Consider the following 13997-nt stretch of genomic DNA (forward strand, 5'->3'; position numbering starts at 1 on the left):
ACTGCCATCAACATTACCAGCCACTTGAATAATCTTTCTACTTATGAGATTGGTCACATGAAAGAAAACACTCACCTAGCTGGTGTATCCTAACCGTTTTTCCAAGTAGGTACTTGTTATGGAAAAAACCCTGTTGCACATGTTTTCCACAGGTTACCATTGAATTCTTCGCCCTCTGATGTCTCAATGGATCACTGGATGGTTTTGTATATGCCATGAATATGTTTGGCTGTCTTTTGATTTGAGCATGTTTGAGTAGCAGTACTTTTAGGTCCTGAAGAAAGCAACACCTTCTTGGGTCACAGGCTGAAAACTTTTGAACTAAGTGTGACACTAAAGCAGGTTGAATCACTCCAGCAGTGCCATGTTTTTTAATCCTAGCCCAGGGTCGCCCCAATAAAGTTACTTGCGAGCCCCGCAGTTAGTTTTAACCATCACATTCACTCTGTTACCCTCACAACCCAAGCTCATCTATCTGGTATTTAATATACCTCTCTTAGTACTAAAACATCTCTGAGCGCCTCCCTCTCAATGAGGGGTTGTAGCACGTACCGTGCTTAGGTATCACGGTACAAGGAGGTTCCCAATGATGAAACATGCCGCCAATGGTGGGTAAAGGGAAACCCTTCTATAAAAGGCACATTCCACAAAGGCTAGTCTCTCAGCTAGGTTAAGAATGTTCACAGACCCAAGGGTTTCGTTTTCTATTTGATATGTTCAGTAGGGGAGCTAACCCTTGCAAGTCTTAAAACCACCTCTGTCCCTTCTGTGTGTTAGAATTAAGTTTCCTGAATTGTTCAAAGCATGAAAAGGCCTCACATGTCAGTTATTCCTCTATGTTACAAAATGTATAACAGACGTTGGCATAGAGGAGAACACAATCTTCTACTCCAAATCAGAAAAAGTCCATATAACCCAGGGCTTCTACAGAAATCTGTACAAATATATATAATGGAAGCACAGAATATTTAGAACACCTGTGTTTTTGTGTGTGGCTATTCCTAGCCTAAAACGCACCAACAGCAAGCACTGCACTAGCAGTCCCTACACTAATCTACTTTCTTCTTTACAACAAAGATCATCAATATCTTGACATCTGCTTTAAAGATAACTATAATCTCAGATGCTAGCTCCTAATTCCAATATGGTAGATGTCTTCGGTCTTAGCCAAGAGCTCATAGCTATAGATAAAAGTTTGCTCTTTCCTTTTAGCCCCTTTGTGTCTCAAATTGCAGCGTTTTAGTGAAGCAGAGCAATTTAAGTGGCCATGCGCTCACTTTTATTGGAGACAGATAGGTTGGTTTGCTCCCAGTGAGGACAAAGTGTTTTCCACTCCCAACTCAGTATGAAGTAGTCCTTGGAGGCTAAGCTAAATGGCATGAAGTATTTCCAACAAGGCTCATCAGTATTCAATTGTGCCTGTTCATTGCATTCACTAAGAGATGGCTGAATGTTTAGGCACCATTCAAAAATTATAAATAAAATAAACATTTACAAAAAGAATACAGTCCAATATATACTGCATTATGTTTTTTCCCAAATATTATGTATGCATTTGAGATGTTATCATTTTACTTTCTACCACCAGGAAGGTGCACATATTTGCTGTTTCCTAAATACATTCGCAAGTAGGAAAACAGAGTATGCTCATGTCTTGGCAGAAGCCAACACAACTGCAGATTCATAAACTGTAAAGATGATTCTTTTCATAAAAGAGGTTTAATTAAATATAAGAAAACCTAAATGATTAATGACTTTACATATTTTGTCCCTAATTCCAAGTCTGGAATCCCCTTGATGGCACCTTTGCAGAATAAAGCTCACATCTCTTGTATGAAAATGGTCAGGGGTTCAACTGAGAGCAACGCGGATATGGCAGGAAGGTGCAACAGGGCAGAAAGAAATGGTAGGGCATAACCATGTGAACAATTTGGAGAACCCATCTGTCAGATGTGATGGATCGCTGTCCTGGAAAAATGTTCTGTATCCTGCCTCCCACACAGTGCCTGTGCACCACTAAAGGCAAACTAAATAGGCTTGGGAACTGCTGTTCTAGGGGAGGGGGACTGGGAGAACCAATTCACATGGGAATCTGCATGTTTCCTGCCACAGCCAAGCCCCTGGCTTTGACCGTTGCAGTGACCGTTGGGCAGAATGGTGTTGCCTGTATGCAAGCCCCATGGAATAGCCTTGGAGGCGCCTAAACTGGTTAGGAAACGGTCAAGCAAGGGATGAAAGGCTTAGTGGGCGTGCTGTGGCCCAATTCTCCTTACAGCATTCAAAGGCAAAATAGCTTTGCTGTTGAATAGGCGTGACAAACCGAAAGCCAGATCCATAAGGATTACCTGTATGTCACCCAAAAAACCTGTAGATCACACCAACGCATGACAACTGAGCACCACACAAGTGATGATTTGCTTACCCCAGACAATCTGTAGTATCCAGGCCAGCACAAATCATAGTTTTGGCGCATTTTGAATGGTTCGTGCTAAGGAGGCCCTAAATTCTTTCAGGACCATTGACAAGATCTCACTGGCCATGTCACAGAAGAAATGCATGTAGCAGCCCAATAGGCAGCCAGTATTTACATACCTCAAGACAAGGCTAGCTGAAGAGAACGTTTGTTTTCCAAACGCCTCAATCCTCTTTTGACTCCCTGTCCGGCAGGGAGAGGGTGGGGGTTGGGTGTGTCATAGGGAAAGAACTGGCATTTACCTTGCTGGTGGAACTTGGACCACTAGGCTCTCTAGATTACAATGGTGCATAAGGAAGTCGGGGTCACCAGGTGCGGGTCTATGGTGTCTGGCCACCTGCCCAGTCAATGATGGGCAAAAACGAAGCTTGGACCAAGTCACAGAACAGGAACAAGAGCTCAGATGAAGCAAGCCCAGGTTGCAAAACTTCTGAAAGTACATTTGTCTTTACTTCAACAGAAGGTAGCTGTTGGTTCAGGATTTCATCAGCATGTCGAATCACCACAGCAAGGGAAGCACTCTCCATCACGAAATCTACCCTTATGAGGGAAAGTATCAAGCCTGCTGTGCTCCTTATAAGCCCATGTGGAAGTGTCTGCAGATCACCAATGGCACAGGGAACGCGGGCGCATCAGTACCAACTGCAGAATTGGCTCCTCAGTAGGTGACCGGGAGCAAGATCGAGGGGCACATTGACGTCCTCACAACGTCCCTTTAGGTAGACAGTGGCAGGATGGGGTCAAGTCCCGCTTTGCTGTCTTATGTTTAATCTTAGACTTTGGCTTGCAGGGCAACTTAGACTGCGATGAGGACCTCTCATAAGAGAAGACTCTGGACCTGGCCTGCGCCCTGAACTTGGATAGAGAGCAAGACTTACGTGAGGTTCATGACTTCTTCCTGTGTTTGACGACATACAGCTTCGCTTCACGGTCACGGATCAGTTTCCGGTGCATGACGGAGCACTCATTGCACAACTTGGAGTCATGACCTGAGCTTAAAGACCAATGAGAAACCTGGTGCAGGTCCACAACCAAAATGTGTTTTTACAATCGATCCGGAATTGCAATTATTATTTTTTTGGCAAGGACATTGTTCCCTTGCATGCCAGATTAACTATTTGGGAATCATCAAAAGACTCCTGAAAGTGGAAGAAGAGCTCCAGACATGTGTTCGGAGGTGCGAAAAGGAAGGAACAGAGGTTGGCATGTAGGGGTGGATTTCATTACAAGACAGGAGGCTACATTATGCATTAAGCCTTTTAATGCAGCTCACACAGCCGCTTACATCATAAAGGTTTAGGGTAAGGACAAAGTGACATCACAGTATCTATAAAAGGCGTGTGCCAGGAGAGATCAGCCTCTTTTAAATGCGTCTCACAACAGATAAGTTCTCTCTCTCTCTTACCTTGTTGATTGTCATTGTTTATGAATTTTGATTGCTTATATTTGAATGCTCTTATGGATTTACTTAATAACGTTAGCATGGTGTACAACACTGTATTTGAAATGCTCCCTGTATTTAAAATGCTCCCATTTCCTCTCCCTGACGACTTCCAATTTATGGTTGTCGCGTTTACCCCTCGCCTTCACCCCTCCTCACCGTCTCGTGTTTAATTACACGGCGCCTTCCGACCTTCCCGCTTGGTGTTTACCCCGATTTCGTCCTTCCCGTTGTGGCGCTTTCTCCTTGCCGCTCCCGCTTCGAAATTTACCCCCCTTTATGTAGGACCTTCCCGACCTTTCCCGGTCCCACTGCGGCTCGCCGACTGCTCCCGAAACCAGCCTCTCCCTCAGAGCCGGCTCTCCGTCTTGGGCGGAGGAATGGACCTTGGCAACAGTGACGCTTCACGACGTGCCTCCTAAGGTCCATTCCTCCTCGCTGATACATAGAGTGGCTCGAGCACGCCCGTTGCTTTCTGAAACTCCTGCCGAGCGCCTCAATCGACCGATCAGCTGTTCCTGCTCTCCCTGACTACATAAGGCCAATCCTTTACCCTACTACTTATCTTTAAATCGCCCTCCTAGCGGAAATACCTATTACTTGAGATAAATACCCTAGTAATTAACCCAAACCCTAAATAGGTCATTTAACCCCTTAGCCTGACTCCCCAAAAAAAAAAAAAAAAAAAAAAGCCTGATACAAAAAATAAAATATAAAAAACCTAATACCAAAAAAACAAACAAAGAAATAGAGAGACACTTTATTTTAAGGATTTGTCTGCTTATATAGTTAATACTAATTTAGTCTACCCTTATTTACCTATGTCTGACTTAGAATCAGACGATGCAGTGGCTAGCTCCCCTAACCACAATAGCGATGCATTTAAAACCTTCCTACTGAGGGAAATGAGGACCTGTATGCTGGATACCTTCAGGGAGGTCATGTCCAATAAAAGATCGCTTTTGCTTGATGACACTCCACGTGACTCTGACTACTCTAAGCCCCCAAAAAAATCCAGACACTGCCCAAGCACTGATGGAGGTCGCGACACCTCGCACGTCATGGGAGGTCCAAGCACCTCACAAGGTTTGGGAGGCCCTAGCGCCTCAAAAGGTAAGGTTGCCCCTCGCGGCACACTTAGGTTGGGTGTCCCTAGCGGCACAAATTTGACAGGTGTCCCAAGCGCCACATACATTGACAGTGCTCGTGTGGATCCTAGTTCTGATGAAGACGAGTTCTTCAACGAACCAGACGATGAATTTGTGCTCGACCTCGATGAGGGAGACTTGGACGACTTGGATCTTAACACACTTTCAGAGGCAGACTCCTCACCCTCTTCAAAGGACGCGGTCCTTGACCCCCTAGGTGGAGAAATGTTCTCCCCAACCAACATATCTCACCCCAACAGCTCCAGATGGTATCCACATGACCATGTCGCAAAGTTCGTGACTAAATGGCTCAGAAACTCTCTCGAGTTACACTCTCGCAACACCATGAGGTCTGAATGCCCCAGGCCTTACATAGAGGATAAGGTGTGCCAAACCCCTAACCTAGACCCTGACCGTATAAAGTTTCTTTTCAAATTAGGCAAGGACCCCAGGAGAGGCCTTGAAAGGGCTCTTAAAGCCCGTCAGGATCGCCTCCTCGACCTTTTAGGCCCCCTTACTAGAATCCTCGACCTAGCTGAGGAATCCCACATCTCTAACACTCCCCTCGATACCAACCTAATCAGGGGATGGAGCCAAAGGGCAATTGTACTCCTTGGTAACGCAAACTCCTCGCTTAACATCGAAAGAAGGAGGACCGTCCTCAATAGAATAAACCCCAAACTTGGCGATCTCGCAGAGAAAGAGCCCTCCTCCAAGCCTAATGGCCTCCTCTTTGGAGAAGACATGATTAAGACGCTCGGTAAATATGTCGCGACCTTTACCGCTCTGGACAGAGCTCAAATTAATATGAAAAGGGCTTTCCCTACAAACCTTTTTGGCCAGGCCGGAAGAAGGGGCCGCTCTTCCGGCCGTGGAAACTTTCGGCCCTTCTCATCTGGAAGAGGAAGAGGCTCTACCGGCAGAGGTTTCTACCCCTCCAACAATAGGCAATACTACCCGCCAAGAGGAAGAGGTTCGCGAGGAAGAGGTTTCCCCCCCCCGTGGTGCCTCCAACAACGCTACTCAAAGTAAGTGCTTCTCTTTCTTCTTCCCCTCCCAAGGTCGGGGGCAGGCTCAAACATTTTCTTCACGTTTGGGAGTCCTTGACACAAGACCCCTGGGTTCTAGAAACAGTCCAAGGGTTCAAAATAGAATTCTTAGAGATCCCATATCAATACCTCACTCCGAACCCCCTGGTTCTTCCTCTAGAACACCTAGAAATTGTCCAAGAAGAGGTTTCTTCTATGTTAAAGAAGGGCGCAATAATAGAGGTACCTTGGTCTCAGAAAAACTTTGCAAGCACCCTCTTCTTAGTCGAGAAAAAGGACAAGGGTTGGCGCCCAGTAATAAACCTTCAGGAGGTAAACAAATACCTCATCTATCGGCATTTCAAGATGGAGGGCATCCACCTTCTCAGGGATCTCCTCCTTCAAGGAGACTGGTTAGTCAAATTGGACCTAAAGGATGCCTATTTCACCATACCCATGGCTGTAGAACATCAACCCTTTCTCCAATTCATTTGGGACAATCGCCTTTTTCAATTCCAGGCCCTTCCTTTCGGCCTTTCATCCGCACCTTGGTGTTTCACCAAGGTCATGAGAACGATCGTCTCCACCCTGAGAACCAGAGGTATCCGTCTCATTATTTATTTGCACGACATCCTCATCATGTCCCAATCTCATTCCCAGTTATTAAAAGATCTCCAGACCTCCATGAATCTCATAGAGGACCTCGGATTTATTATAAACAGGGAAAAGTCCATTCTTTCACCCTCCACATCTCTGGAGTTCCTAGGCTTCACCGTGGACACCTCCAGCTGTCTCCTCCTACTCCCAAAAAAGAAAATTGCCAAAATCCGCAAGGAAATCAGATTCGTTCTGAGACAACAATCTCTCTCCCTCCGAGAATTGGCCAGACTTCTTGGTCTCCTTTCTTCCTCGATCCAAGCTATCTTCCCAGGTCCGCTCAACTACCGTGCCCTTCAGAGAGTGAAAGCCAATGCTCTCAGATCCGGCCTTTGGTACGGAGACCATGTTTCCCTGGACGAACAAGCCAGACTAGAACTTTCTTGGTGGCTGGACAATTTGGATGCATGGAACGGAAGGGCTATCTTCGGTTCAACTCCGGATTTCGTTCTAGAGTCAGACGCCAGCCTTCACGGCTGGGGAGCACGCCTCCTCGACCAGGACACCAGTGGTGTCTCGACCCCCTCAGAATCTTCCCACCATATAAATTACTTAGAGCTGACGGCTGGACTCTACGCTCTGATGAGTTTCAGACACTCTCTCCAGGGCAGATCCGTTCTCCTGAAAATGGACAACGTCTCTGCAGTCTCTTATATCAACCGTCTCGGTGGCACGAGGTCTGCCGACCTATCAGACCTGGCCAAGAAACTTTGGATGTTCTGTTTGGAACACAAAATCTCTCTGAGGGCAGAATACCTCCCAGGAAAATCCAATATTTCAGCAGACTGGAACTCGAGATTCCTTCTAGACTTCAGCGATTGGAAACTCGATACCTCTGTTTTCAATTCCCTTTTCCACCTCTGGGGTCCCTTTGATGTGGACCTTTTCGCAAGCCGGCTGACCTTTCAACTTCCCCAGTACTTCAGCTGGATGCCAGACCCGGGTGCTCTGGCTGTGAACGCTTTCCTCCAACCTTGGGCTCCCCTCTGCCCATACGCCTTTCCCCCCTTTGCGATGATCCAAAGGGTTCTGCAGAATGTGAGACAGGAACAATGCTCCTTGGTCCTGATAACCCCCTTCTGGCCGTCTCAAGCATGGTTCCCCACTGCTCTGGAACTTTCTTGCGACATTCCCTTCCTGATTCCGGCTACTCAAGGGCTCCTTCTAAACGCAAACGGAGAAGATCACCACCTGGTTCTCTCAGGGAACCTGAACCTTCTTGCCTGGAAAGTGTCAGGCAATCTAACCAATTGTCTGGACTTTCGTCTTCGGCTCTCACTCTCCTTGGAGAATCTTGGGCACCTGATACACACTACAGATATAATAACATCTGGAAAAAATGGTCTGGTTGGTGCTTGGAAAGGGACTTGGATCCTGTGGAAGCTCCTATCGTCAATATAGTCAATTTCCTGGTGGAACTCTTCGACAGTGGTCTTTCCTATAGATCTATTAACTGTTTTAGATCTGCAATTTCAGCTGGACACTCCCTTGTCAATCATAAGACGGTAGGTAAAAATGCCATCATTTGTAGAGTTCTTAAAAGTATCAGACTTAAAAGACCTCCTAGACCTAAATATCAATCTGTTTGGGATGTTAAACTTTTGCTTGACCTCTTTTGCTCCTGGCCTGATAACTCCCTTCTTAATAGGAAATGTCTTTCAATTAAACTTGCCTCTCTGTTGTGCCTGATTTCCTGTCGCAGGGTATCCGACGTCAAAGCCTTGGATATTTCTTATAGATGTTATGACATGTTTGGTGTTAAATTTGAAATTCATAGGAGAATTAAGACTATGTCTGATTTCATTTTTTATCCTCGTTTTGATTTCTGCAAAAAACTTTGTGTTGTTAATTGCATGAAAGAATATGACTCAAGAATGAAGGACCTTCGTCCACCTCATGCGAATCAACTTCTTATCTCCTATGTCAAACCATTTAAACCTATTTCATCTTGCTCCATTGCTAGATGGGTTAAGCTGGCCATGAACCTTGCTGGTATTGACCTTTCTAAATTCCAAGCTCACTCTCTAAGGAGCGCTATGTCCAGCAAATCTTTTTGGTCCGGTGGTAAGTTGAATGTAATCCTAAACTGTGCAGACTGGTCTAATGCTTCTACCTTTGCACATCATTACTGCAAACCCATAGAACATGTCGCAGATGCTGTTCTTCAGGGCTACCAACATGCATAATGTAGCCTCCTGTCTTGTAATGAAATTGCGATTCTCCTATTAACATGACCAGAGAATCTGGATTTCATTAAAGACACGGAGGCTAACATTATCCCTCCCGTCCCTCCCTTGAGGGATATTGAGAATTGACTTGTTTTATATTGTCTTTAATGATTCATACCTTCTAACCTTATGCTTTTCTTGTTGCTTCTTCTGAAGGTTACCTTGTGTCTTTCTTGACTCCCTCTATTTTCTTTCAGACAATTCGAATTGATGAATCTCCAAGGATTCTCCAGGTCTCTCCAAGGATCTTCCAAGTTTCATCATTACCTCCTTCAAGTTTCGAGATGCATTCTTCGTTCCTCCTGTCGTTCAAGGCATTTAAAAGAGGCTGATCTCTCCTGGCACACGCCTTTTATAGATACTGTGATGTCACTTTGTTCTTACTCTAAACCTTTGTGATGTAAGCGGCTGTGTGAGCTGCATTAAAAGGATTAATGCATAATGTTAGCCTCCGTGTCTTTAATGAAATCCAGATTCTCTGGTCATGTTAATAGGAGAATCGCAATTTCTATGCTGCTCTGTCACTTATGGTGTGTAACATAGTTTACATGGAGTTGCATGGCACCAGCTAGCTGCTTGCAGGAGAACTGCTATGAAAAATTTCCAGATCCAGCCTGGAATATTCTAAAGGTGAGGAATATGCGTTTAGAAGTATCCATCAAAAAGTTATAGAATTGCTCAGACCTTTCATCATCTCTCTTTAAACCAGGCTAACGAGTCTCTTCTTTCAGCTGCCATTTATATGAACTGAGAGCACAGACTAAGACCAGTAATTGGCAATGTTACATTGATTTCTGAGCAATATTTTCCAACAGTGGAATTGAACATGTCTCTTTGGGAATCAAACCTTCACCTCGTTTCAAATGGAAGAGAAAGTATACTGTAAGATGGCTGGAAAACCCAAAATAGTCATGTTGTGATGAATAAGAGCTGAAAATCAGCACTAAACAAAGTGAAACTGAACAGGAATAAAACATCCAATTTTCATAAATAGAGGAAAACACTTACCTTCACATTTCTATCTATTAGACTTGAATCCAACCTAGTAGCTACTGCAATTGCTTTCTCTTGTCGAGATGTATCCAAAAAATACATCATTTTAGAACCTAAATATCGAAAATCAAAAACACATTCAATTACATGTATTCATCGAATTAAATCTATAAGTATACTCGAGGGCTATACAATATACTGCTTGCATAACATGGAACAAAAAGTAAAAGTACTATATACAATTCTTATAGTCACACGCACAATCATTTCATCAAGCAAGTTGCATCTCGGCACCTGTCTTCCAATCTCCAATTTTTTATTTCTTTATTCGGGCTAAACTGATGGCATACACATTTCGAGATAGAGGGTGAGTCAGGAGAGTTTTGTAAATGAATAGTCCTATTGGAATAAGAGCGGAGCATTTACAACAGTGAATAACTACTAGCTCCAGTGTCCCAGTTCCTTAAATTCATTTGCATGGGAAGACTCCAAGGCATACAAATTCCGGAGGAGGGGAAGTTGAGGCATCCGGAAGATGTCTTTCTAAATATTTTCTTGTATGTGGCTTAATCAAACTGGGAGTTGGCTCTAAGCAAGGTAAGTATCGGTTTCAAGGAAGAGATCGGTATAGTTCAAGTGGCAGCACTACACAGAAGTCCAAATACCAAGGGTCTCTGAAAGGCCATTGATGATATTTTTATCCCAACTGCATGGCATTAATTCTAGCTGCGGGATTAATGTTCAAGAAGAAATGAGACAACCCATCAGGCATCCATAAAGGGTCAGGGCCATGTAAGAGAAAAACACTAAAAAGGGTAACAAAACGGAGATGTATAGATGACTACTAAAATCAACATTTAAAAGGTTTCCCTCTGGCTAAGGAGTAGGTGCTACAAAGGGTAATATAAAGACCAATGTCACGATTCAACTGCAAATATGACATGGAAGAAAAAGGCTTATTATTGAAAAACACCTTACCCGTGAGGCAGACCACTGTGGAGTCTGCAGACATGGCCCGCAACCTCAATCATGCAAGCCAACGGGATTGCCCCTGAATTCTGATGTTACATGTTTACTGTCGCTTTAGATCATGGGCCTCCATGAACTTTGCCTAAGCCAATTTATGCACAAGTCTGCGTTATCTAGACCTACTGTAAAAGGCGCACTAATGTGGGCTCTGATGAAAATAACTGCTGAAATTGACACCCGGTAACTGATCATTCTTACAGACATCCTGAAGCCAGTCAATTACCCTCTGGACTCGGGCAGAGTCTTTTGAGAAATGCATACCAAAGTTCACTAATCATAATCAAACAAAACACCGATGAAAATGCAAAGGCAGATATTGACAAAGGTGGATGAAAGATTCTCCAATGTCAAGAAGTTTGAATTGACATTGATAGATGTAATATTTACATAAGTATTAAAAGTGGGACAGGCTTAAAGAGGGGGAGTCTGAAAGGTAAAATGGTTGGTTGTGCTAATGTCAACACTACTACCATCACACAAAAGGCCATGAATATCCGTTTTGAAGCAAGTGAATTTCCTATTGCTTTGATAAACATATTTTTCAAGGTGCGCTTCCCATCCTTATTGAGTTAGGTTTCTCACCAGACAGACATTTCTTTCCACCCTCAATCAGAACAACCATATCCAGAAAATAAGAAGAATGGAGATGAATGTAATCTCTCTTTTTTTGCATAATTTCTCAGATCTCATGATTTATTAAAGCAATCACAGGATTGTTTGACTCGACACGCCCAGTAATGTACAGGAACCTTTGAATTGTGCAGAAATTAACACCTTATGCCTCACTTCAAGTTTTGGGGGAAACTTATAAAAACAAGCATTTACAATGCAACGGTTTCGCCTTTGCAAAAGCTAGAGCTATTAGCATTGTGAATGACAAAATTTTTATTCATGTGTTAGTTTTGAAAACAGATAAATAAATGACATTGTTATTTACACTGCCTATAGCTTAATCTCTCGCAAATGTGAGACCTATTGTACCCTACTGGACGAGCTCAGCAGACAGCAATTACTTGCAGACGAGTTCTATAACACAACAGTGACACTGCTAAATCCAGCGCTTCACAATAGAAACAGAAATGATATATGAGAAGATTACGAGTGAACAAATGACAAAAGCAGATGTTAAGTTACATGAGACAAAAGTGACAATTATGAGAAAACAAAATACACGAGGTAGCAAAAGGTACATTACAGGAGGAATATACGAACTCGAAAGTTTCAAACTGGCATCCCGGAGCGGCCACGTCCGCTGGTTCAAGACGGCGGAAGGGAGACATAAAAAAAACAGTATTTACAAGAACATGCAGAGTTTGGTGCAGTAAGAAACTAAATCTGAAAGTGATTCTCCAAAAACTCGTAATTGGGTTATATCTGTTGCTCAGTGGAGTCGGATCTTATAAAGCACAATAAATATCACACCAATTACGAGTTTTTGGAGAATAACTTTCAGATTTAGGTTCTTACTGCCCCAAACTCTTGTTGTTCTTGTAAATACCTGATGAGGGCCTGAATGCTTCTTGATGACTTGTGTTCTCGTGCAAGAGCCGATTACGTTAGAGTGGTGTTATTAATAGCAGAACATTGATTGAGACCTTGGTTCAGTACTCTTGAATAAAAAAGATAAGTGAATTATCAAAGCTGTTGCTTCAAGCCCGATCTCAAAATCCATTACATGGCCGGCCGTGTAATTAAATACGTAAGTATAGTAAAATCATATTTTATGACTATTTGAGGGTAAGGAGATTAGCCTCTTAAAAGCGATCGCCACATACTCGGGACGCCAGTGTCTATAGAATGCTAATAACCCTAAATCAAAGAATATGGAAACTGTTCGTTAGAAATTAAAACAAAATTCCTATATGCACAACAAGCCCAGCTCTTCCCCAGCACAATAGGAGAGATTATGGAATTTAATATGTTTTGTCGACAGTGGAAAAGCAGCAATTATTTCACAGACTGAACCGAGAGACTTTGTTTGCATGTTTTTGTTTCTTAGACGGATTTAGCTGGGATTACTTTTTTTGTACAATGCGATGCTTAATAATGTAACTTAAAATGCAGACAATTCTTTGTGGAAATGCAGTTTTAGCTGCAGCTAGGAGTCTGCGCCCGGCTTCTAACTCCTTCTAGTATCTTCGGTTCAGATTACACGCGCCAAAGCGATTTAAATCTGGTTACCAAATTAGACGGCTCGAAAAGAAAACAAATACCTTTAAATCTAATACTCTCCGCTAAAGACGGAAAACAAAAGTTCATTGAGACCCTCGCAGAAGGTACCGACCCCGCCCCAGAAAAAAAGAAGGCGCCCTAAACCTTTCTGACAACAAATGCAGCTGTCCCCGCACTTTAGGCGATATTAGGCTACGCTCTACTCCAAGCCGGGACGATACCCACTGACAGGGCCCACGCAACACTCAGTGCAGTTGTGGCATATTGTACAACGCAAATTAGGATGGGCTGACACCCTCACGATGGCTACCCCTTTATGGGTTTTGGAGAGACTGGGCACGCTCGGGTCGTACCAAAGGGTTCCGAAACTGGAACTCCGAAGGCATCTATCACATCCAAGACCTGTGGGGCCCAAAGGGGATGGTGCCCTTTGCCTCGCTCCAGCGCACCTACGAACTGGCACACTCGGAACACTTCAGGTACTTACAGGTTAGGCACTGCCTCCAGACTAACATCCCCACAGGAACTCAGCCCCCTGCCTCCTCCCCGCTAGAGGACAGGCTTCTAGATAGCCACCTCCCCGAACATGCGATATCACTCACGTACAAAAAATCATTAACAACTCCCCGGACCTACTGCTCCCCCTCAAAGGGAAATGGGAAGCAGACGGCCTGGAAATAGACGAGGAAGAATGGAGAATTGCACCTGCCTCCCCTAAGGAGGTTGCCATTTCGGCCAGACTCCGGCTCATTCAGCTAAAAATCTTACACCGTGCTTACTTCTCAGGGACTAGACTGCAACGAATGGGCTGGAGTGCAGATGGGCTTT

The 13997-nt window shown here is 44.0% G+C and overlaps 1 protein-coding gene across 1 annotated transcript in view; it reads right to left on the reverse strand.

Annotated features, from left to right (window-relative positions):
- NAA16 (N-alpha-acetyltransferase 16, NatA auxiliary subunit) overlaps window positions 1-13997 on the reverse strand; it is a 587644-nt gene that overhangs the window by 40869 nt on the left and 532778 nt on the right. The window contains exon 19 of the mRNA XM_078657379.1: window positions 9984-10081. Coding sequence (XP_078513505.1) covers window positions 9984-10081 — 98 coding nt within the window. The remainder of the gene's footprint in view (window positions 1-9983; window positions 10082-13997) is intronic.

The sequence above is a fragment of the Lissotriton helveticus genome, chromosome 8 (genome assembly GCF_964261635.1).
Source record: "Lissotriton helveticus chromosome 8, aLisHel1.1, whole genome shotgun sequence".
In the NCBI taxonomy this organism is placed as follows: Eukaryota; Metazoa; Chordata; class Amphibia; order Caudata; family Salamandridae; genus Lissotriton; species Lissotriton helveticus.